This window comes from Chlamydotis macqueenii, chromosome 2 (assembly GCF_036417535.1).
Source record: "Chlamydotis macqueenii isolate bChlMac1 chromosome 2, bChlMac1.mat, whole genome shotgun sequence".
Taxonomy (NCBI): Eukaryota; Metazoa; Chordata; class Aves; order Otidiformes; family Otididae; genus Chlamydotis; species Chlamydotis macqueenii.
The window spans coordinates 156,577,679-156,600,362 of record NC_141557.1 but is presented as its reverse complement, the minus strand read 5'-3'; the positions used below and the strand labels follow the sequence as shown (position 1 = coordinate 156,600,362).

Here is a 22,684-nt window from a genome sequence, read left to right as displayed (position 1 = left end):
CACAGCAACAGACATTATGGAATTCAACACTAAATTCATTAATACTGAATGCAAACAGCATTTATGATGATTTAAGAGTGAAAGAGATAAAACTGGTATTCAGCGGTTGTTAGTGTAGAAACAAAACAGAAAAGCAACAGAACAGGAAAATATGAGACAGAAGTGGGCGTTTATGAATATTCCAGTGGCACTAGTTGTGCTGCAGCATGAAATTATCTGTCTTCAAACTCATATTAAGAAAATAAACCTCAAGAAAGAATTTAATATCCAAATTTGTAACTTAGGAGCTGAATAAAAAAATGTGAGTGATTCACCAGACTGTTGAAACGCATAGATGTATGGCTTGCTGAGGCAACTGTGAAAGCCCTGAAGTGCACCCAGATAAAAATAAACTTGTAGAACAGTCATGGTCTGAGGCCTGAGGCTAAATACCCATCTGGACTACATCACAAATGTTTGTTTATGGAGTTGTTAATATGGTGGGCTCCAAACTTGTCCAAGTACCTTGTAGTAATTGCGGAGATGTACCGGGTTCGTTAAGACACACGTTTGTAAGCACTGGTGGTGGATCACAGCGGCTCCGAGACCCAAGGGCCGTGTCAGCACGAGCCGTGCAAGCCCCCCTCCTCCTCGGGGTCCCGGGGCTGGGATGAGGCCGCTCCGGGCCCGCGCGGAGACTTCACCCCCACCAGGCAGAGCCCCAGGCCAGCCGCGGGTCGGCCGGCGGCCGCAGGGCCGTCCTCCATGTCTCCACGTGTCCAAACCCGGTCCCGCCGCCATCAGCGGCCCGCGGGAGGCGCCGGGATTCCCTCAAGAGACCGGGAAGTGCCTCAGGCGGGGGGTGCGCGGAGCGGAAGGGCCGCGACGCCACAACTGCGCAGGCGCCGCGCAACGGCGGCGGCCCAGCCGTTGGGGCGGCGCCCCGCCCCCTCCCCGCGACGTCTCCGAGGAAGAACCGCCGTGTCGGGGGCGGCAGATTCGCCATAATCCGCCGCCCGGCCCCTCTCCCCCCACCCAGTAAAATAATGGGTTTTTTTTACTAAAGGGGGAGGCCCGCGTGAGCCTCGGATGCTGCCACGGATGTGATTTTTTCCCTTCCCCTTCCCTCCCGGTTTTTTTTTTTTTTTTTTTTTTTGTTTTTAAAACTAGGCCGCGCCGCTGGGCTTTCCGTCCGCTCCCCCGCCGCTGTTATGGAGGCTGCGGCCGCAGGTGAGCGGGGCGGCGCGGGGGGGGGGTGGGGGGGAGAGGGGGAGGGCGGCCGAGCGCACGCGGATCCGCTCCCAGCGGGGCCGGCGCTGCCGGGGATTGCGGCGGGGGGTGGGGGGAGAAAGTAGTTCCGGCCGGCGGGTATCGCTCCATCCGCACGAGAAGTAGTTCCCCCCTCGGCGGGCAGCCGCTATCGCCTCTCCGCTGGCGGGAACGGGCTGAGGGGGCAAGCGGCTGCCGGCGGCCCTGAGGGGTTGTGGAGCCGCCTGACGCTCCGGGGGGCGGGGGCGGCACCGAGGGGAGGGCGGGCCGCGGGCCGCCCCGTGCAGGTGTGGAGGCGGCGGGGGGCCGGGCCGGGGCGGGGGGCCCGAGATTTCCTGGCTGCTCGCTCAGGAGCGTGTGGGGAACACCGGGGAGAGAGCGGCTGCCGGGCTGCCTGCTGCTTGTGCTGAGCCGGTGCAGTGAAAACACTCACGCTTTCCTTGACAGCCTGTGTAAATAGTTCTAGCCGGACAGCCTGAGAGTCCAGCTGCGGAAGGGAGAGAACAAGTTAAAGTTAGGTGCTTCCACTGCCCTGTCATCTCACTCCTCTATGTGCCTTAAACGGGCCTGAATTTCATGGGGATTACAAGTGTGAGTAAAATAAAGCAAACGAGAGAGCCGTAAAATATTGTCTGCGTGCTTTCTGCATTTCACAATCCCTGTGTGCTCGTTGCAGTGCGAGTTTGTGAACTGATGTTGCAATAATTCAGCGCTAGTTCATTACCCTGTATACTCAAATTTGGCTTTTGGTTGTCATTCCCCAAGATCATGTTTTAATTGATATTTAGAATCTGAGGTTATTTCTGTCTGTCCTGTGGAGTATTTACAGACAATTAGTTTATAACTCAAACAGGATTTTATGCCAAAGAGAAGTGCAATGTCAGGAGAATAACTTGCATCTAAATAGCCGAATATCTGGCAGGTGTAGTGTTATTTAGGTACTATTGTAAAAGCATTTCAGGACTATTTTATGTTCTCTGATCCAACTTTAGATGAGAAATAGGTACTTACTTCAACTGCTATCTTACTTCAGCTTCTACTGCTGTTAATAAATCTGTATTTATTCAAGCACTTTGTCTTAGTAAAAAGTGTTCTGAGGGTCGTGGAACCCAGACTGTCACGAGTGTCTGGCGTGTTTGATATTGCAGCTGCTGAACTGTATCTGACTTCAGGTGCCTTTCTGTGATGTGTGCCTCCGAAAATCAGGTTCAGAGCAGCCGATGGCTGATCACGTAGTTCGTGCTTATTCTTGTAGAAGTTTCAAGCGCTGGCAGAATCTCTGGTAGGGTGGCTCACGATAACGATGCTGTCTGACGGTGCGTTTTAGTGGTAACTTCTGCAGTGTTGCATTTAGCCACGTGAGGGCGATCTTAGAACATTCAAAAAACCCAAAAACTTGCTGTAAGTATATTTATTAAGGCACCTTTTACTGCTGCAGGTAAGTTAACTTCGTAGTTATTAGAACATCCTTTTGAATCCAGTTCTGAATTTTGTATATTCTAGCCAAGACACGTGTGTGTAGCCAGTGTCTTGAAAAACTTCACGTAACTTTTTCCAGGAACATTTGTAAAGCTGATGTCTGTAAAAGAAAAAAATACATAGGCTTTTGTTTGCTTTTATTAGCTAAATTTCAGTAGTTTTAAACTCAAATTTATTTTGACCTACCTAGTAAGAGACTAGTTCAATACAGTACGCATTATTATGGAGAGAGTGTGAGAACACGCTTCAGATAAAGAAGAGAGGTGAGAGCCTTGTGCCCTTTCCCTGTTGGGGCAGCTATTTCATCATGTGGCATGAGGCACACTAATTTCTGGTAATATCTTAGACAATTCTGAAGCAAGTCAATGTAACCTGGATACTTAATCTTCCAGTAACTTAGGTTAACCATCTAAAATCGATCGACCAAAAGGCAGAACTCTAGCCCGTTACTAGTCTGTTTATCTACCTTTGTATTGGAGGTACCGATATCTTTATGTCAAATATTTGGAGATTTTCATAGGTACTGTGGTGTACTGGTGAAATACTCTAGTATTTGAATGTGATAGTAACTGAGCTGTGTTAAAGTCTACGTTGCGCAGTGCTGATGTGACTTAAATCTAAGAAAGTATAAATGGTCTGGATCTGAGTTTTGTGGCATGCCTGGCACACCATGTTTCTCAGTGGTGCCTCATAATGGATGTCGAGATAGAGAAGTGTAAGAACAGGCCAAGCACACAGTGATATTTGTCCAGAATATCCTCTTAGGCCTTCTTACAGGCTTGCAGAGCCCTGACTAGTGTCTTTAACTTACTAGTTATTGATGGACTTCCCTTCTTACAATTCTAACACCAAGCGGATGTGTTCCCATCTTACAGTTGCATGAAGAACTGCCTCCTTTCATGTTAGAATCAGAATGATTTGGGTTGGAAGGGACCTCTAAACATCATCTAGTCCAAGCTCCCTGCAGTGAGCAGGGACCCCGTATGCTAGGCCAGGTTGCTTATTTCTCTGCTCCTTCCAGTGCAGGGAGAGAGCAACTGAAAAGAGCAGACAGTAGTTTCAGAGGGATCACTTGCTGGTCATCTCCTCCATGACACACGATTTCATAGTTTTTTACTCTTTGCCTTTTCTCCACCCCTCAGTTTCATCCTTCCCAGGCAGAAAAATTCTACTTTATTTAACTGCTTCTTGTATGGAACTATGCTGTGTTGTAGATTGTCCTTTCTACCTTTTAAGGATTATTTTAAAATTTATTTTAATTTTTTAGTTTTGCAAGGTAGAGGTACAATATCCAAAGATGTAAGCCCAGTATGGAGTTTTGCAGCAGTAATCTTATTTTCTGGGTTTACAGGTCTGTGTGTGTTACAGGACCATCTCTTTTATAGGACTGTCTATTATAACTGTAAGATTTTGTAATTGGGGAGTGCAATTCTTAGCTTTAGTTTTGAGGCTGTCTTTAAAGCGTTTGGAATTGAGAGATCTTTCAGAGAAAACCTCTCCAAATCCTCATAGAGCACCAGCTATGAAAAGCTTTTTTTTTTTTTGCTACGGGCTAACCTTCTTTGAAGAGTCTTTTCATACACAGATTATGTTTTATTACATGAGCTCTCAGGCAGGGCTGTTACTGTTGAGGTGTTTTAAAAAAATGCTGCATTCTGCTTTTTGGTTTTGAAGTGGATAAAATTATCCTTATTCACCTGCCTTGCGGTGTTTTTACATTTACTTTGTCACAATTTCCAATCTTTCTTTTTGTTTTCCTCATTTGACAAAACTTTACCTTTTTATAAAGATACTTTCTTCCGCAAAAATGTCCTTTCACTGCTATTTAGCTGTGCAAGATGTTTTTTCTAAAATCTTCTTTGATGGTTATCATCAAATACGATGCTTTTAAATAGTTTTCATGCTGCTTTCAAGGATTTAACTCTTCTGGAAACCTTTTTTTTTCTTTTTGTGGTTTGTTTTTGTTTTGTTAAAGCTGCTTTTTATCTTTATATAGTTCACATTGTTCAAATTAAACACAAATATTTGTCTCTTTATCAGTCTTTTAAAGGATTTTTGAGTGCTGCTTTAATCACAGTTACAGAGTGTGTCACTTTGAATGCCGTCCTGTGTTTTACTTCTGATAAAGTCAAGAACTGTTTTTCTTCAAGTGGTTTCCCTGACTGCTTGCTGGGTGAAGCAGTCATGAGTGGTGTCTAAGCGTTTTACCTTGGCATGCTGTCCTGACCTGACGTTTAACCAATCTGCATAAGGGTAATTGAACTCTACAATATATTGTTGTTCTGTCTTTGTAACCTCTTCTATCCCCCTCAGTGTGACACAAGCATTCCCACCATTGTGGTCAGACTGGTGCTAATGTGGCACCTGTGCTTGCGAGCATTTCAGTCCTCAGGGTTTCTGTTACTTGTTAAAAAAGCCTGTTAATCAGATTTGACCCTAAGTTGCTTCTAACAGATGGCATTGCTTCACAAACAATAGATCCTACTTTCTGTCCTCAATATTTTGAGGTCCTAGTGTCCCACGGCATTACAACAGCATTTTTGAGAAACTTGTTTGAATGCATGTCTGTCAATAATCCTTGTTTACAACTAGGCACTCTGGTTTTAACACCTTATTAGGCTTCTTGTAGTAGTGTCTTGATTTGTTTTTTTTTTAAAGCAGTTACAAAGAAATAGAAATGGAAAACCAACCCAACGATTTGTTTCAATTGTGTTTTGCAGTTTACTGTTAATATTTTACAACTTCTGTATTGTCCTTCATTTGAAAATAGTCTTCATGATTTTACCAACTGCAAGGTGGTAAACCTTTGGTGGTAAACCAAAGATCACCTTGATCTTGGTGGTCTTTTGCACTTGTCACCTACCCTTCAATCTTTAATTTAAAAACATTTTCAGAATTTCTTACATTTTGAGTTGGATGAAGCCTCCTGCTCCTCTGTATTTTTTCCTCAACTTACAATCTTCCCGTAGGGTATGTATGAAACTATCAACTTAGTTCTGCTCACGACAGCGCCGTTGTGCATTCACATCCCAAGCACCTCAACTAGTGGGTTTGTTCCCTGCTTTTATTTTCTCTGTCATAGTATATTTGCATTTCATAGATTTTTGAGTGCAGTTTATTTCTTAATCAGAAACATTAACAAACTTCAGTGTTATTTAGTCGCGCATATACTGTGTACCTCTGTAATATCTGAGAGCCTCTGCAGATGTAATTTACCTTGTAAGCTAAACTTGTAGCCTTGTTAGAAAAAATGTTGAATGTATATGGTTAGGTTTTCCATAAAACTGTATTAAGCAGTATTGATTTCAGTGTAATCTTTTAGATTTGCAAGAATGCATCCTATCTCAACATTAACCTTCTTTCTTAAAATAAAAAAAAAAGTTAGTGGCATTTAACTAATAATAATTAAATTGTCCTGATTTTAGGTAGCAGCTAAAAGTAAGAAAAAACACGGTCAGGTGCTCCTTTTCCTTGCTTATATGTATTCTGCACTGCGGGTTTTGTCTCAGTAGTCATCCCATGCTGGTGAATTAACTAAAAAATAGTTGCTTACTATTCAGAATAGTTCAGGTTCAGATGAAGGAAGCCCTAAACCAGCTTTCTATTCCCTCTTGCTTGCTGCTTTTAGTACAGTTAATTTCTTAGTTTTGATCATGGGATACTTGTGATGCTGATGTTCTTATGGTAGCAAATAGTGTCAGGTTTTATAGACTTCTTTTTCTTTTAATGCTAACTGAGGTAGTGCTTTTGGTTTCAAGATATGCCGTAATCCTGCATATTATTATGCCATAATCCTGCATCCTAACTAAAATAGAGAAAGTAGCAGGAAACAAGTATTGACTTATTTAATTTTTTTTCACTCTATCAAATGAAGAGCAATAAAGACACTAGTATAAACTAATTTTATTAAAATGGTAACTAAAGTGTTATAAGGTTGAGGAAGAGGTCTAGGGAATAAATCTACGGCTAAATATAGCCTTCTGAGGTTAAAGTGTATGTAAACAAAACTTACATTCCTTTAAAGATCCTTTTCTGTAAAATAGAAAAATACAGCTGACAGTCAGTTACATTCTACTGTAATTATGACATAGTACTGATTTACTGAAGGTATTAAAAACACATACTTCCACAGTACTTTAAAATATTTAGATTTCTTTTTTAAACAGGTTAAAGTAGATTTTAAGTAAAAAACCCAGCAACAAAAAAGCGTTCCTCCAATGAAGCAATAAGATCAGAGATACATTATACTATGTTTTCAAAAATTTTGTATATTTGACATAGCATTGAAAATGAAAAAATTTGTCTAACACGGACAGAGGAATAAGATCTGATGTCTAAGAAAAATATTTTTGATGTATTTAACAATAGGATATCATAATTCATTGTACTGTATGTGCCAATTTTAATATTAATCTCTTACATGCTCAGCATTTGTGTATGAAGAGTGCTTTAATAAAACCAAGAGTTTTACTGGGAGAATTGTGCCCACCTTCTCATATAATTAGTAATAGTATCTTCTTATTGTACTTGAGATTTGAACAGAAACTCTTGTATTTTCTCAGTAATTCTCATGCTAATGTAATATTATCGTGTTTGGTATTATAATGGAAAATTTAACTCCATTGAGTAAAGACAGCTTGTAGTTAATGGAGCTGTGATGTAGTAATTGGAGATTTCAAGGTAAGGCAGTGCAGGGGGAGAGCAGTGGCAAGATGGTGAGGAAGTTGGGTACTGAAGTAACAGAACTATCTCTTTTTGATAAGCTCTTTGGACAGCAGCGCAGTGCTATGCTTTGCTGATAGAATCATAGAATGGTTAGGGTTGGAAGGGACCTTCAAAGGTCATCTAGTCCAACCCCCCTGCAAGGAGCAGGGACATTTTCTTCAATCAGATCAGGTTGCTCAGAGCCCCGTCCAACCTGGCCTTGAATGTTTCCAGGGATGGGGCGTCCACCACCTCTCTGCGCAACCTGTGCCAGTGCTCTACAACTCTCAGTGTAAAAAATTTTTTCCTAATATCTAATCTAAGTCTACCTCCCTCTGTTTTGATACCATTACCCCTCGTCCTGTTAGAACAGGCCCTGCTGAACAGCCTCTCCTCATCTTTCCTGTAGGCCCTCTTGAGTTACTGGAAGATTGCTACAAGGTCTCCCCAGAGTCTCCTCTTCTCCAGGCTGAACTCTCTCAGCCTGTCCTCATAGAAGAGGTGCTCCAGCCCTCTGATCATCTTTGTGGCCCTCCTCTGGACCTTCTCTGACTGGTCCATGTCCTTCTTGTGTTGGGGGCTCCAGAGCTGGGCACAGTACTCCAGGTGGGGTCTCACGAGAGCAGAGAATCGCCTCCCTTGACCTGCTGGCCACACTCCTCTTGATGTAGTTTAATCCTCCCTTGATTAAACTACAATTTGTTTCTGATTTTATTGTAACCTTGGGGTCAGCTAGTTGTAGACATTGTTAAGGCGTTAGATATTGGGAGTTTTTATAAGAATAAGTAATTGTTTTAGGAATATTTTGAAATTCATGCTGGATTTTGGGCAGTTATCTGAATCTAGCCCAGCGCTGAGATGTATTTAGGTGAAACTGTAGAATTTTTCCTTGGTCCTCAGGCATAGCCTCAGGCCATATAGTACGGGCTTGGAGGTTTGAGAGTAGCACATCTTAAGGAAGTAAAACATTGTGGGGGTATCCTGGGGGAATCCCTCTTTCAGGGTGATGGATGTGGCTGCTGCTTTCCCACTTGCCGATTCAACCCTCGGCAAAGCTGAGTGCACGTCCCAGAGACACACTTGACATACACAGGACACCAGTATGGCAGGCTGCACCTACGCATAGGACTCATATAAGTAGAGACAGCCAGGTCCTCCTCTTTGGCTAGTAGAGATTGAAAGTCACACGCGCAGCACTCTAGATTCACAAGCACGCGTGCATTTGCGGATCACCCAGGTACCGACATGGCCCCTCTGTCCATCCAATATGACACCCACACACTATTTCGGAGGAAGATGCAGATACTTGTCGTTGTCCCCCCTGACTCCTGCCCAGCAGCTGGCAACAGGCACACTGGCTATGACCCATGATCCCACTCCAGCTTCTGGTCCTGGGCCCTTTACTTGCTCCACTCATCCCAGTTCCCCAGTGGCTGCACTTGGGACATGCAGTGGTCCTATCCCAGTGGCTGGAGGCGAGGACAGTGAATGGGAGTTCCGGTCATCTCGTAACACGTTGTCTCTGCTGCTCCTTCATCCTCACACTCTTCCCCTACTCCAGTGTGGGGTCCCTCCCATGGGAAACAGTCCTTCACAAACTGTTCCTCCTTTCCTACAGGCTGCAGTTCTTCATGAACTTCTCCAGCGTGGGCTCCCCTCCATGGGCTGCAGCACCTGCCAGGAGCCTGCTCCTGTGTGGCCTCCTCTCTGTGTGTTGCAGCTTCCCTCAGTGTACATCTGCCTGCCCCAGCATGGGGTCCTCCACGGGCTGCAGGTGGATCTCTGCTCCTCTGTGGGCCTCCATGTGCTGCAGGGGGACAGCCTGCTCCACCATGGTCTTCACCACAGGCTGCAGGGGAATCTCTGCTCTGGCTTCTGGAGCACTTCCTCCCTCTCCTTCACTGACCTTGGTGTCTGCACGGCTGTTTCTCTCACATTTTCTCACTCCTTATCTGCTGTGTAACGTTTTTACCCTTTCTTAAATACGTTATCACAGAGACCCTACCAACATCGCTGCTGGGCTCAGCTTTGGGCCGTGGTGGGTCTGTCTTGGAGCTGGCTGGAACTGCTCTGTCAGACATGGGGGCAGCTCCAGGTGTCTTCTACAGAAGCCACCCCTGGAACCTCCCCTCCACTATCAAAATCTTGCCATGTAGACCAGATACACATAGTCCCACAGATGCTCCGAAAGTATCCCAAATCTTCTTGTTCCTTTGGTTTCCTTTTTCTTACCAGTTGCAAAGTCCAGGTGGTGTTCTCCAGAGCTGTGTCTGCAGTTTCTTGGTGTCCCATCAATTAGTAGCTGGAGACTTTTGGTCCTTGGCATTGTCACTGTTATCTCTCGTCTGCCAGCTTTGTGTCTCTGTGTATTCTTTTTTTCATTTGTCCCGTTAACTTACTGACCTCCTTTGCATGGAAAATATTCTTGATCAGATAGCCTTAATGAAGCAGACTCTCACCTTCCACATACCCTTATAAATGATAAAAAAGACTAAAACCTTATTTAAGTAGTCGATGTTTCTCATCCCATTCTTGGCTCATTACATTCTGTTTCTTGGCTGTACTCTCGGATGCACAACAGAAGGACTTTCATACAGTTGTTTTTAACAGCTTTCATACAGAAAACATTAAAAAAAAAAAAAGAAAAAAACCAAATAAAACTCTTCACCTAGTAACTGAATTTGCAAGAAGTGCTGTGTGCTGTGACATGGCTTACTCTAGAGTTGGAAAACCTGAGTGGTGAAGAGCATGCTCCCTGTTAGCTGTTGCTGAGCTGCTGGTGAACTGGAGCAGGGAGTGAAGTGACCGGCAGGGAACTGGGCTTGTAGCCAGACAGCTGAGAAGGAGACAGTGCTGTGGAACTGGGAGAAGGAGAATAGACCTGAGGACGTGATTCTGACCTCAAGGCATGTGTTTGTGTTTCTGATACTTCTAGCAGGTTCTGTAAAGAAGCTAACACCATCACAAAGCCTTTCCTTGCAAACTTTGATGTGCTTGTAGGTAGGAAGGTAGAAGCAAAGGGAGTTTTAGCATTAAGGGAATCACGTCTGTGGCTAAGTACATGGAGATCCTCTAGCTGTTTTGCTGGGGTAGAACATGCCAAATCAATGGCTTAAATTGTGTCTTTACAGGAAGAAGTACTACTGGAGAAGATACATAGTGGTTTGCTCTGTGGTGTAACTGGCTATTAACCATAGAAATAAAGATACATTTTCTTACTTAACCAGAGTTAAGAATACGTGAATCTTCTGGCAGGATTCAGTAAGGCGGTGTCTGGTAGCCATATGGTGTAACGTGCTCAGTGAAGACTGTGGCAGCTTTAGATCTGAGCCATCTAAATCTTGTGAAACCTGGAAGCTATGTTTACATTTAAGACTTTAAGCTAAGAATGAGTGCTGTTGGATTCCAACCAGGCCTCAACAGAGAGAGGCAAAGTTCTCGTAGCTGCAAGAAAAAGGGAAGCTGGAAACAGAAGTACAAGTCAACATGAGTGGTTACGTGGAAAGCTTGGAGGTGCGTAGTAAGGAACAGGGAGAGAGCATGGCATAAGAGATGCAGGAGACAGAAAGGGAAAGGTAAAAAATGCATGATAGGGAGTGAGGAAAAAAAAATTGAAACAAACACTAATATAACTTGAGAGATAAATTACTAAACTGAAAAAAGTTTATATTACATATGCTGAAGCTGAGAGGAAAGCTTTTAGATTTAATGTACTTTATCTTTTTCTCGCTTTCACCATTAGCCTTACTAATTATTTGTAATACAATCACAAATACCTAATTGTCATTTAAAAAAAAGGAAGAATCTCAACAAGACAACATCCTAGCTTAAGAATGACATATAAGATTTTTTTTTAATTGCAGGAATTTCTTGTTGCTAAGGATTTGATGGTGCTGAGGCAGCAAGATTTGTTTCACCTCTGTTGTAAATCTGGAAGGAAAAACAAAGTTATTCATATTCTGAACTTTATTGCTGTGTATTGTAGGAAGGTTGAGCAGGTGCATAAGTATGTGTCATTTGTAATAATTTAGTTATTCAACAGGCCCATAGATGTCCACTGAATTTTTATTTTTACATCTAATTATGGAGTTCTAGTTCCTTTTAACTATTGCAGAACTTCAAAGGCTATTACAGAAGTTTTAGAACGTTACTTGCATTGAAAAGAGTGCTGAAAAGTTTTGGATACATAAGAATGATTTATGGCATATAAATGCAGATGAATTATCTTTTTTCTTTCCGTTGCTCTGTGTTTCTTGTGAAAATAATTTATCTACAATTAAAACAAAACCCAACCTTTTGTATGAAATGAAAGTTTTTCATTAGTTAATTTTAACTCTAGACTAGATTTTGTCATACAATGATCAAAAGTATATATGACAACAATATTTTACCTGATTTCCTTAAACACTGTTCACTTCAGTGATTTTTCTAATGTAAGTGCTTCTTTCTCCCCCTTCTCTCCTCCTCCCTTCCACCTTTAAAGTGAAATAGGACAGGTGCTGTTTTATGCTTTGGGAAGGGGATTGGGAATAACGGAGCCTGCTTCCTAGTCTGCCATTTGCTATTTGGCTTTAGTAACCCATTTGATAATCTCCCTCAGTATAAGGAAAAAAATTTGACTAATTGGGAAATACCATGGGATCTTTGGAAGAATTTAAAAAAAAAAAAAAGAAATAGCTTCACTTTGTTATTGCTTGATTGGCCTTTTTCCATTTAAGAGGAAAATAACTGGTGTGAGTTATTTCCGTGTACGCTTAGCACAGTTTATGTGGGCAAACTGGAGACAATGAATTAACACAAAGCATGTTTAGTCAATGGAATGTTCCAAATTGGTTTGGGCTGAAATTCCCGTTGTTTGTTTAGCTGCATACTTGATTACTGTTCCTTTCTTTTGCTGCATATTTAATTCCTGTCTAATTAATTGCTATGTTGATTTCCTACCTAATTAATTATTCACTAATTAATCATTTATTCCCTGCATAGTTAACTTACTTACTGCTGATTTGATTTTTACACTTAATTGACTATAATTCATTGCTCTATTGCTATACCACCTAACTGGTTAATCAATTACCGTTTGCTTACTCCTAATGCAGTTGTTTAGGCCCATGATCAGCATAGTTTAGCCTCTGCTTTATGACCTCCTTTTCCAGTCATTCTTCCTAAAATAATTTCTTTACTCAATTTTGTTTCCATCTCACTTCTGAGCAAAGCACGTGCACCTCCTACATATTCTTCTGTTGCTTTCTGCACCTTCGCTAACACAGTGTTCTCTGCCACCTGGTCTGTTCACCCCTGGTTTTGTTCCAGCTTTATTTCTGTTCCATGGTTTCCCGTGGCTTTATTACTTCGTGTGAATCCCAAATGCTTCTTGGAAAGACTTTAAACAAGGGTTTGTGTAATCAGGCGGTTTAAAAAACCAGACAGACTTCTGGGGATTCTTCTTGGTCTTCTACCTCTCTCCAAGTCCTCACTGGGAAGAGTTAGAGATAAAGTGGTGTGTGGATGCTTATTAAGACTTGGAGGAGGAGACAGGAGACATAAAGCAGTGAGCCTGAACTTTTACGGAAAACAACCAGCTGGTCAGGAAGCAGAAAGAGTGGCAAATAGGACCTAGATATAAAAGTATCAGCTAAGTCATGGAATTTCAATGTTCAGCATTAGTTAAATCTCTGGGTAAATGCTCATCGGTTTTGTCGTGTGACTCTTAAATGTGCATTTACATTTAGAGAGAACAGTTGTCATCCACTTAATCAATAACAGCCTTAATTCACTTTAAAAAAACAAACAAACAAAACCAAGTAGAGCGGAACTGGTTCAAAGGAACTGATTCAAAGGAACACTTCCATTATAGACATACTGCAGTCAAAATAGAAATGCGTGTGTGCTCAAGACAGCAGAATGCCCGAGAAGGAACCCTACCGAGTTCCTAAGAACACGTGGAGCGTATTACACATTTCACCTGGCTGCTTATGGGTGCAATACAGGATGTAGTTCAAACAGGAACAGTCCTGGAGTTGTTTTTCAGAGCTGTTTTAAGAGAGATGAAGGCATACTCTGCCTTTTAGTTTTGAAGTAGTTGTATTATTTCTGAACATGAGGATGCTTTTATTATAGTTTCAGCTGTAAATAAGTGTAAAAGAGAGCCAGCTCTGCAGTTCTTAACATTCAGAGCACCGTAAAGAGGGATTTTTCTTGAGTGGGGTGAACCATATAATTAGTTTGTCATGAAGGGAGGGGAATAATGTTGAATGGGGCAGTGATCTTTGCTTGGGATTTTTTTTTTTTTTTTTTGAAATGAGTTCCAAAATACTGCTTTCCTGTTCTCTTCCCCCCAGATTCATTCCAAAGTTTACGAAATATCACTGCGCTTCTGTACTTACCCAGCTAATCCATTGGTTTGTACCTCAAATAGCACTGGTTGTTCCAGTTTGATTTCAGTGAGCGTATGTCCCTAATTTTCCTTAGGGAAGCAGCGAGGAGAGGAGCAATTGAAACCAGTCTTTAGGCTGGGAGTTTTTATATACAGCTGAAGAACAAGCTGCTAAAACTGGTTCCTTCTTGTTGTTAGGTTTCATCGGACACTGAAGGGAGCAGGGACTGTTGAAAAATCAAATCATTAAAACAAATGACAGCAATTTTAGAAAGTAAATAAAGTTCTCTGAATTAACTCTCTGACAAAAGTTTGAGTTATTTTTGAGTGGCTTTTTCTGAATTATTAACTTTATATTAACCCTTCTTTATTGTTGGTTACTCTCTTGTGACTTTGCTTTCACATCACTCCTCTAGTACCTGTGAATTAAAAAAAACTCACACGAAGTGTTGTCTAAATAAAGATCTGTAAGATTTCTGTGTAGAGCATGAACCAAAGAAAGTTTTAATGAAATTAATTTGCTGCTGCTTCAGAGGTTTTTAGCTTGTTGGGGCTTTTTTGAATCAATATGAATTTTTTTCCTAGAACTTGTATGTCAAGGCGTATGAAATACTAGATATTTTTGTTAATGTCAAATGTTAATTTTGCCTCTGTGACGTGTTTTGTTTTGAGAACAAAACTTTTTTTCCTCTCCTTAAATTGTTCTCATGATCAAGATGAGGCCTGATATTTTTTTAAAATATTGAGATAAAAGAAGAAAAAACTTGGTGTTTGAACAGCTCTGAAGTGAATGAGCAGAAGGAGAAAGGAAGATGATGTGATCGCATAGCTGTGTCTGTCACATGATGGAATATTTTGTGGTCTGCAGTGCTGCAAATGCTTTCCTCCCCCCTCTTTCGTTAGTGGTAGAGCCACATCTAAGGATAATGACCTTGAAAGCAAGCACCTAACATTTTGGGGTCGCATGAGGTTGGATGAGGCTCTGAGCAACCTGATCTAGTCGGGGATGTCCCTGCTCCTTGCAGGGGGGTTGGACTAGATGACCTTTGAAGGTCCCTTCCAACTCTAACCATTCTATGATTCTATGATTTTAAAATCATAGTGTATGCTTGTGGTAACATGCTAAGGCAAAAATGATGCATGAAAGCATGCGTTTAATACAAAATATATTTATTTTTAAACAAATGTTACTATAGAAAGTTTCCTTTTATCTTTTATAGCATTTAATTCTTTCTAACCTTTGTTTGTTTCCAGCACTTACACTGGTAGTTAGAGATTTAGACTTGCTTACGTGAGATAAGTAGAAATGTTAAGCACAAGTAGGAAAGAATAGTGAGGTCCCTGAACACAAATTAAGATTTGCGGCCCAGCTTCTCTGTATTTCAGAGCTACTTTGTAAAGGATAAAATGTTTTGTGTTTATACTGAAGTGATACACATCAAACCTGGACAGTGACATAATATCTTATAGAATTTTTATGTTCTGTTTGAAAAAATGTGAAATTGTAACGTTGTCTGAGCCTGGAAGGGGAAAAAAAGGTCTTAATCTATCCTGCTTCCTTTTGGGTCATCTTAGAAAATTTCTAAGGTTTGAGCCAGAAGAAATCTTTTGCCTTGTGAGGATCTGAGTGGAAGTTTAACCGTTTCTTAAATTAATCAATTTGGGGATTTGTTAAGGATGGCTTCATTTAAAGGTGTAACTTTCTTCATTTCAGCTCATTACTGTCAGTTAAGTGACAACTGATAGTTACTGTGTTAGATGAACCAAAATCTCAAGAACTAGTGGTAATATAAATCAACAAGTTGAATTTGGAAATATTAACTCCTGTTTTTAAACTTATTTTGCAGGAATCAATTCCATCTTCATGTGTAAGCTTTGTAACTTATTTTCACCAAACCAATCCGAACTGTTGTCTCATGTCTCTGAGAAGCATACAGAAGAAGGGACCAATGTGGATGACATCATTATTCCGCTCCAGCCTCTAACAGCACCCACAAACATAAACAAAGATGAAGAAGGTACATTCATAAATTGAGAGGAATGTATTTTTCAAAGTACTTGTGTTTTAATAAGATGATTCTGCATTGTGTATAGAGCAGTGTGCATAGCTTGTTTTTATAATGGTCACTGTACAATGGTCAGCTGGAATTTCGTTCAGTGCAGAATAGATTGGAGGAGAGGTGATTGGGGATGATGACATTGGTCAGTTAATTTTAAATGTCAAATATAGCAAAGTCTGCTTCCTACAGCTTTAATCTGAGCTGTGCAATAGCAGTGGGAACATTGTAGAATAGCAGTGGAAAGCAACCAGGGCACCATGGATGAGGGTCTTGAGGCTTAGGAATGGTGGTGTTCTTTGACTTGTCTAACTTGCCTGTTGCGATTCGGATAGCATAATAGTTCTGTTCCCAAAAGGAAATGGCGCCATTCATAATGTATAATTGTGCTTTGATATTGGCAGTAGTAAATAAAGCAATCTGGTAGTCAAAGGTTGAATTATTTATACAGAATTATTTTACTATGCAGTGGAAGAAGTTGCATTCATTCAATTTTTAACTTATTATAATTGCAATTCTTTTTAATATTAGCAATGGGTTCAAAGTAATTCAGAGTTCATAATTATCTCTTCTTTTACACCTTTATCGAGGATTTGTATTGTTGGCAAACTTCTTATTTAACACAGCTGCTAGGATTTTCCAGTCATGATGATTTCTGGATTTTAAAAAGTATGTGCTTATGAATAAAACCCACTCTAATATTATATTTAAAAGGCTTTTTTTTCCATTAACATACGCATGTGATATTTCTTCATTTATTTACCAGCAGTAATTCAGTAGTTATGTTAACTTCAAGATAAGATTATTCTAATAATGGTCATAGAATAATCAACTATAGCTGCTATCTCCTTAGGTGGTTGGTAAGTAAAAATTGGACCAGATTATTGTTTCACATGATACCTAAAAAAGACCAGTGCATCAGAAGAAGATTAATAAATACCAGATCTATGTCAAGTTTCAAAATGCCATCCTATTTTCTTTTTTAATTGTACAGAATGAATTTCTCGGGCATGCAGAATGCATCTTGCTTTCTTAAATCTTTGTTTCCTGTTAGCCTTTCGCTAAACTGTATTTCTGAGCACTGATACTTTGTAACATTTGTATTCATTTTAGTAAAAAGACTCTTCTGTAAACTACTTTTTGCATTTGTGTCAGGGACTGTCTGCACATGTTATTAAGCATGCATTGTACATATGACAGTGGTATGTAATTACCATTATGATCTAAAGCAGCAGAAATTAGCCATATTTTCAGATTATGTAGCCCAACTATTTGCCATTTACTGTCAGTAAGAATGTCAAGGTAAATTACTTTCACATAGATTTCAACTTGTATTATAGACGTACTTTAATATTTCTTCTTTCACATCACACAGATTGTTTGGAGAAGAGGGTAGTCTGTTTGGAAGTCCTATTCCATTATTTCCTGTGTTCTGGTTTAAAAAAAAAAAGAGTATTTCACAGCTGAATATAGGAATTGGAAGAGTTCTTCTTTCAAGGCATCATTTTTTTCCCCCTCCTTTTGTGGAATCTGCAGCAGATAAAACTTTAAAAATGCATAATATACATTTTTTTTTTTCCTCAGTGGACCCCTCTTTGTAGTAATTCAGTATTGTCACTAAAAGGAGAAGTGATTGATGAATGGCAGTCTTAGAATTTACAACTTCCCTTTAGTACTTGTTGGCAGATAGATGAACATCTTTCTGTCCTTTGAAAGCATAGTTTTTCTTCCAAGTACTGGTAAACACTGCAGCTACTCCAGAATTGGTATAGACAAGTGAATACTGAGTTGTTAATGGAGCTCTGTGTTCTGCCTGAGTAATAAATTAATGATTTTATAAGTACTGTGAACAAGTGAACTGCTAGGCAAGTAATATGTGTTTATTACTCTCATGTTATTTTATTGGCAATGCTCTCTACTGAATTTTATTTAGTCACGCCACTTTCCTGTAGTTAGGTCATGATATGTTTAGAGTTGATTTGTCCTAAACATTTTGATAGGATTATGATAGAAATTTTTTATCAAATGGAACCAAGAGCACCCAGTAGGTGTTGCTATTGTACAAATTATGCATACTTCACGTTTTGTCCAGCGCTGGCGTGTGGCATCTTTGGAAAAAGGGGGTTATTTACTAGTTAACTGCAGTCACTCATACTCCACTCTCGCATAGGGTTTCCTGTCCCAGCTTTTCATAATGATCCCCATCTCCTTCAAACTGCTTGTCAAAACTCACTGCTTGTTTTTTGCTTCTACTTAGATGACTAGTGGTTTGAGGGATGGCGTGGATGGCCCTAGCTTCATCTATTCATAATATTCTTCCCACTCTCCAGGCCTGATCTGTTGATGATGAAACCTGGAAGAAAGTTAGTTTCTGGGTATCATAACTTCCTTCAAGGACTTTAACTCATTAAGGTCACTTAAAAATATAGTGTGTTTGTTTACATACAGTGTAAATTTCTTATATCGACACTTGAGGAAGAATTTGTGTTGAGTAGTGCATCTAGCCGGTAAAATTTTCTAGCTGTTAAAATTAGGATGTTCAAGTGAACATTTGCATAATTGTTTTGTGACTTATGACAAACTTCTTGTTTGAATCATGCTACAACTGGCAGTGTGGTGGCTGTTGAGCTACTTACTCACACAGGTTTGGATAAAAAGGGTTGTTTGATAGGGATCACTTATATCTCCTTCTTTTCTGGAGTCGGAGATATTTGTCCCATTAGAACATTAAAATGGTTTATTGAAGGTGTTTTGTAGGTGTGTGTCGTAGTTCAGCCCCGAAGGGGACCAGACTACGCAGTCTCTCTCTCACTCCCCCCACTCTCCGAGAGAATAGGAGGAGATTTGGCAAACAAAAGAAAATCAGAAGAAAAAAAAAAACAAACACGTGGGTTGAGATTGAACAAAAAGTAAATTTAACAGTAATGACAGAAGAAAACGAAACAGTGATGGAACACAAATACAGTACAATAGCTCACAACAGATCTGTTGTGTCCAGTTCTGGAGCCCCCAACATAAGAAGGACATGGACCGGTTGGAGAAGGTCCAGAGGAGGGCCACAACGATGATAAAAGGGCTAGAGCACCTCTCTTATGAGGACAGGCTGAGAGAGTTGGGGCTGTTCAGCCTGCAGAAGAGGAGGCTCCGGGGAGACCTGATAGCGGTCTTCCAGTACCTCAAGGGGGCCTACAAGAAAGATGGGGAAAGGCTGTTTAGTAGGGCCTGTTGTGATAGGACGAGAGGTAATGTTTTTAAAATAGAGGGGGGTAGATTTAGATTAGAAATTAGGAAAAAGTTTTTTACGATGCGAGTTATAGAACACTGGAACAGGTTGCCCAGAAAGGTGGTGGAGGCCCCATCTCTGGAAGCGTTCAAGGCCAGGCTGGATGAGGCTCTGAGCAACATGACCTAGTCAGGGATGTCCCTGGTCCTTGCAGGGGGGTTGGACTAGATGACCTTTGAAGGTCCCTTCCAACCCTAACCATTCTATGATTCTATGATCTCCACACCCAGTCTCTTCCAAGTAGCAGGGGAGACTCCCTTCAGCACCCTCCTAACTGAGCATGATGTCAGATGGGATGGAATAGCCCTTTGGCTAATTTGGGTAAATTAACCCCAGCTGTTAGCTAATTAGTTAACTGTCCCAGCCATAGGGGCTACCAGCTTCAGTTCTCCACCCAGCTCAGGTAAATATTAACTCTATCCTAGCCAGAACCAGGACAGTGTGTAACTCGAGTTAAGGCTGAGGAGTAGAAAACCAGAGGAGAAAAATCCATTATATACTTTAGTCTTAAGTAGTTATGGCGTTGTCCTGTACATAATAAAGTAACTTTGGAAAATCCTACTCTTTAAGAGTGTTGTCCTTCAGTGAAGCAGTTTTAGTAGAGGTTGGTTTTTAGGCAAATGCTGTACTGAGGATCGTTAAGCCTAGTGAAATCCACAGGATTCAGGATCTACCTGGTCTACAGCCTGATCCATGAAGAGTTAAAAATACTCAACAGTGAAGTTACTGTTATTTTACTTTTATACTTACTTTTATTCAACTTTATTTAAAAAAATAAAATTTTTAAAATGTTGTCTAGGCCCTAGTGCTCTGGAGGTCTGGTTGTGGACCTCTATTTTTATACAGCAAGATCCCAGAGAATGATTTATGGGAACGGCCACAGACCTCAGCAGAATTTGATTGAGAGAGATACTTTGCTTAGCTAAACTTCAAGGCATTAATTAAATATAATTCTGCTGTATGATAACATGAAGGCCTCATAAATGGAAATATTCTGTGCTACTCATGATCTAAACATTTTTGAGACAATTGGTTATTAAATCAACTGATTTGAAGAATAATTCCTGTGAAGGAACAGTACAAAAATAGACTTAGGTAGTCTATTTCATTATTCTCTTTTTAAGTGTCTTTTTAATGTCTGAGTACATAATGACATAGCATAGCACAGAACATCTTCCTTGAATATTACCATTGCACATCCAGTGCCAGTCAATGTAAAGATTGGTTTCAGTCAGTCTCTGCTGAGTGTAAATATGCCCAAAAATAACTAAGATGTTCTTGGGGGAACAAGATCTTACTTTTAAAATCTTTTCTATGAGTTGTTTAAAACTTCTACTTGGGACTAAGCATCCTTGAACTAACTGAGATTATTTATTTATTTAAGATACTACCTTGTTTTTAACAGTTAAAGGGATTGTTTTTGCTAGCAAGCGATGATGTGATGATGTTTCTGCTTGACTGGATGATGTGCTAACAGAGGGATGACAAAGTGCTACTATTCAATTGCTGTGTATTGTCACTCTTAGGTGGTGCTGTGAACTGTGACGGGCACAGTGCAGTGTGAGTGGCTAGCTGGTGGCCAGCTGGGTAGAGAGAGACAGCTGGAATTTTATGGTCATGTGCATTGTTGAAAACTCAATTCTGGCATTGCTAATTCAAAGTAGCTTGTGATGTGTTTGGTCCTGCAAAAGAGGAAAGGAGCAAGGAAATGAAATGACTGCCGTAAGCCTCAGAAGTTCTGGTGACACATCAGTTGTCCATATGAGTCCTCCTGTCCCTGTGTATGTTGCTACCCAGTGCTTGCCACCAAGCCTTTTAAAATGTTTGAGAACTGATGTAAATTCTCCTGCTGATAGGCTCATTTACAAACAACGTACACATTCTGTGTATCGCTTGCCACACCATTTGTAGTCACAGTGGTAAGAACTGTGATTGTGTAGGCTCTAGAAGAAGATCTGCCACCTTCTAAAGGAGTGTTTTCACATTTCTATTTGCATACAAGGGTTTGTTTCGGTTTCTGTCTTCATGTGAAAGTGCTGTTCTGCTTTTCATTAAGTTTACATTAAAACAGCCAAGAAGCAGCATATATCTTTTACCTGATTCTGCTTTGTTTGTTTTTGCTGGATAATCTGATTATTGCATTGTAAAAGATTGAGAAGTGTATAAAACACACAGAATATGGTGGTTGGATTCGCTCTTCAAATCCTAGGATTTTATTATTTTATAGTAACCTGAGCAGTATCCGCATCTATATTGCACTTTGGCAAACTGTGACCTTTTTACGGGTTGACGAGAAGATAAATGTTGTTTATTTGCTTGCTTTAATTGCACATTAATTAATCTAACTCAAGGCACCAAATACTGATAGCTGCGATTGATGGATGTCAAAGTAACATGAAGGGCAGCAAATACAAGTTTTGCGAGCAGTGAAATCGCCTCTCTCTTTTTGGCTGAGAATTGACAAAACAACTTTCGCTGGAGTGCGGTAGCACAGAAATTCAGAGCGCTGCTGATAGAGGGCTGTGAAAAGTTAGGTGGAGGGGTTGCTTTTTTCCTATCCATAATGAGGTTTTTAATGTCCTTATTACCTTGTATTTAAGCAAGCAGGTACTCAATCACTCCTGTAGCAAGCCGGAATGCTTTATTTTTCCATTGATATTAATTACATGATTAACTCCAAGCTATGATCTCTGTGTGTGGGTTTTGTTTGTCTGGTATACTTAAGGGAAATGTTAAACGGATTTTGAATAAGATGCTGCCACCACCTCCTGTTCTCTTGCTTCATCTTCTCTTAAGATTCCTTGAGGTTATTTATTTTTCCATGTGCTTCAAGTCAACCAAATTAGTGAGGTCTTTTGGCATATCTACTTGAAAATTATTTGTTAGTGGTTTTTGGTTTGTTTTTTTTTTTTTAATATTCTCTCCTTCCATGATTTTTCAGACTTTTACATTGTCCATCTCAATTTTTTTCAAGCAGAAGCTAGGCTATTGGCTTGATGAATACTTGATAAAAAGCTTTAGGCAGCTCTTAATCTTTATTCTTGATATACACTGATTTTGGTGAAAGTTTCTGGAATAAGCAGGAGAAATGTAAGTTTCTAATAAGAGGCACAATTTATAAGTGGAACTTGCCAGTCTCTTTTAACTTGAATATTCTCTAAGATACTTTCAAGCCTTTGGAACTGCAACAGTTACTTAATTACTGGGCATTTCTCTCTTATAACCCAGAAGACATATTTCGTACTTCTCCTGTCTGTGCTGTGGGGAAAAAACAAAATAAAACAAAAATTAAAAAAAAACCACCCCCCCCCCCAAAAAAAAACCAGCAACCAAACTAACAGTAAAAATATGAAATTCAGAGGAGAATAATTTTATTTTTGCAGAAATCTCAAGATCTGGAACTATTTTGGTGTTTAAAAAACCCCACTATAAAGGACTTCTTTGCTGTGACTACCATAAGCTGAAACATGCACGAGATTTAAGTTTGCTTCGTTTTTTTTTGCCAAACTTTGTTTTTAATGCTCAGAAAATTTTTGTATG

At 40.3% G+C, this 22,684-nt stretch overlaps 1 protein-coding gene across 6 annotated transcripts in view; it reads left to right on the top strand.

Moving 5' to 3' along the window:
* Positions 1 to 925: 925 nt before the first annotated feature.
* Positions 926 to 22,684, top strand: part of ZFAT (zinc finger and AT-hook domain containing) — a 90,681-nt gene continuing 68,922 nt past the window's right edge. For 4 of the 6 annotated variants that reach the window (XR_015257745.1, XM_086741303.1, XM_086741302.1 and 1 more), the window contains exons 1-2: positions 926 to 1,209; positions 15,652 to 15,822. Coding sequence is in view for 5 of the 6 variants with exons in the window: in XM_086741303.1 (XP_086597429.1) it covers positions 1,191 to 1,209; positions 15,652 to 15,822 (190 nt within the window). In the remaining variant the exon portion in view is untranslated. Of the gene's footprint in view, positions 1,210 to 1,394; positions 1,460 to 1,695; positions 1,840 to 15,651; positions 15,823 to 22,684 lie in introns of those variants that run through there. The other 2 variants (XM_086741304.1, XM_086741305.1) reach the window with 2 other exon arrangements.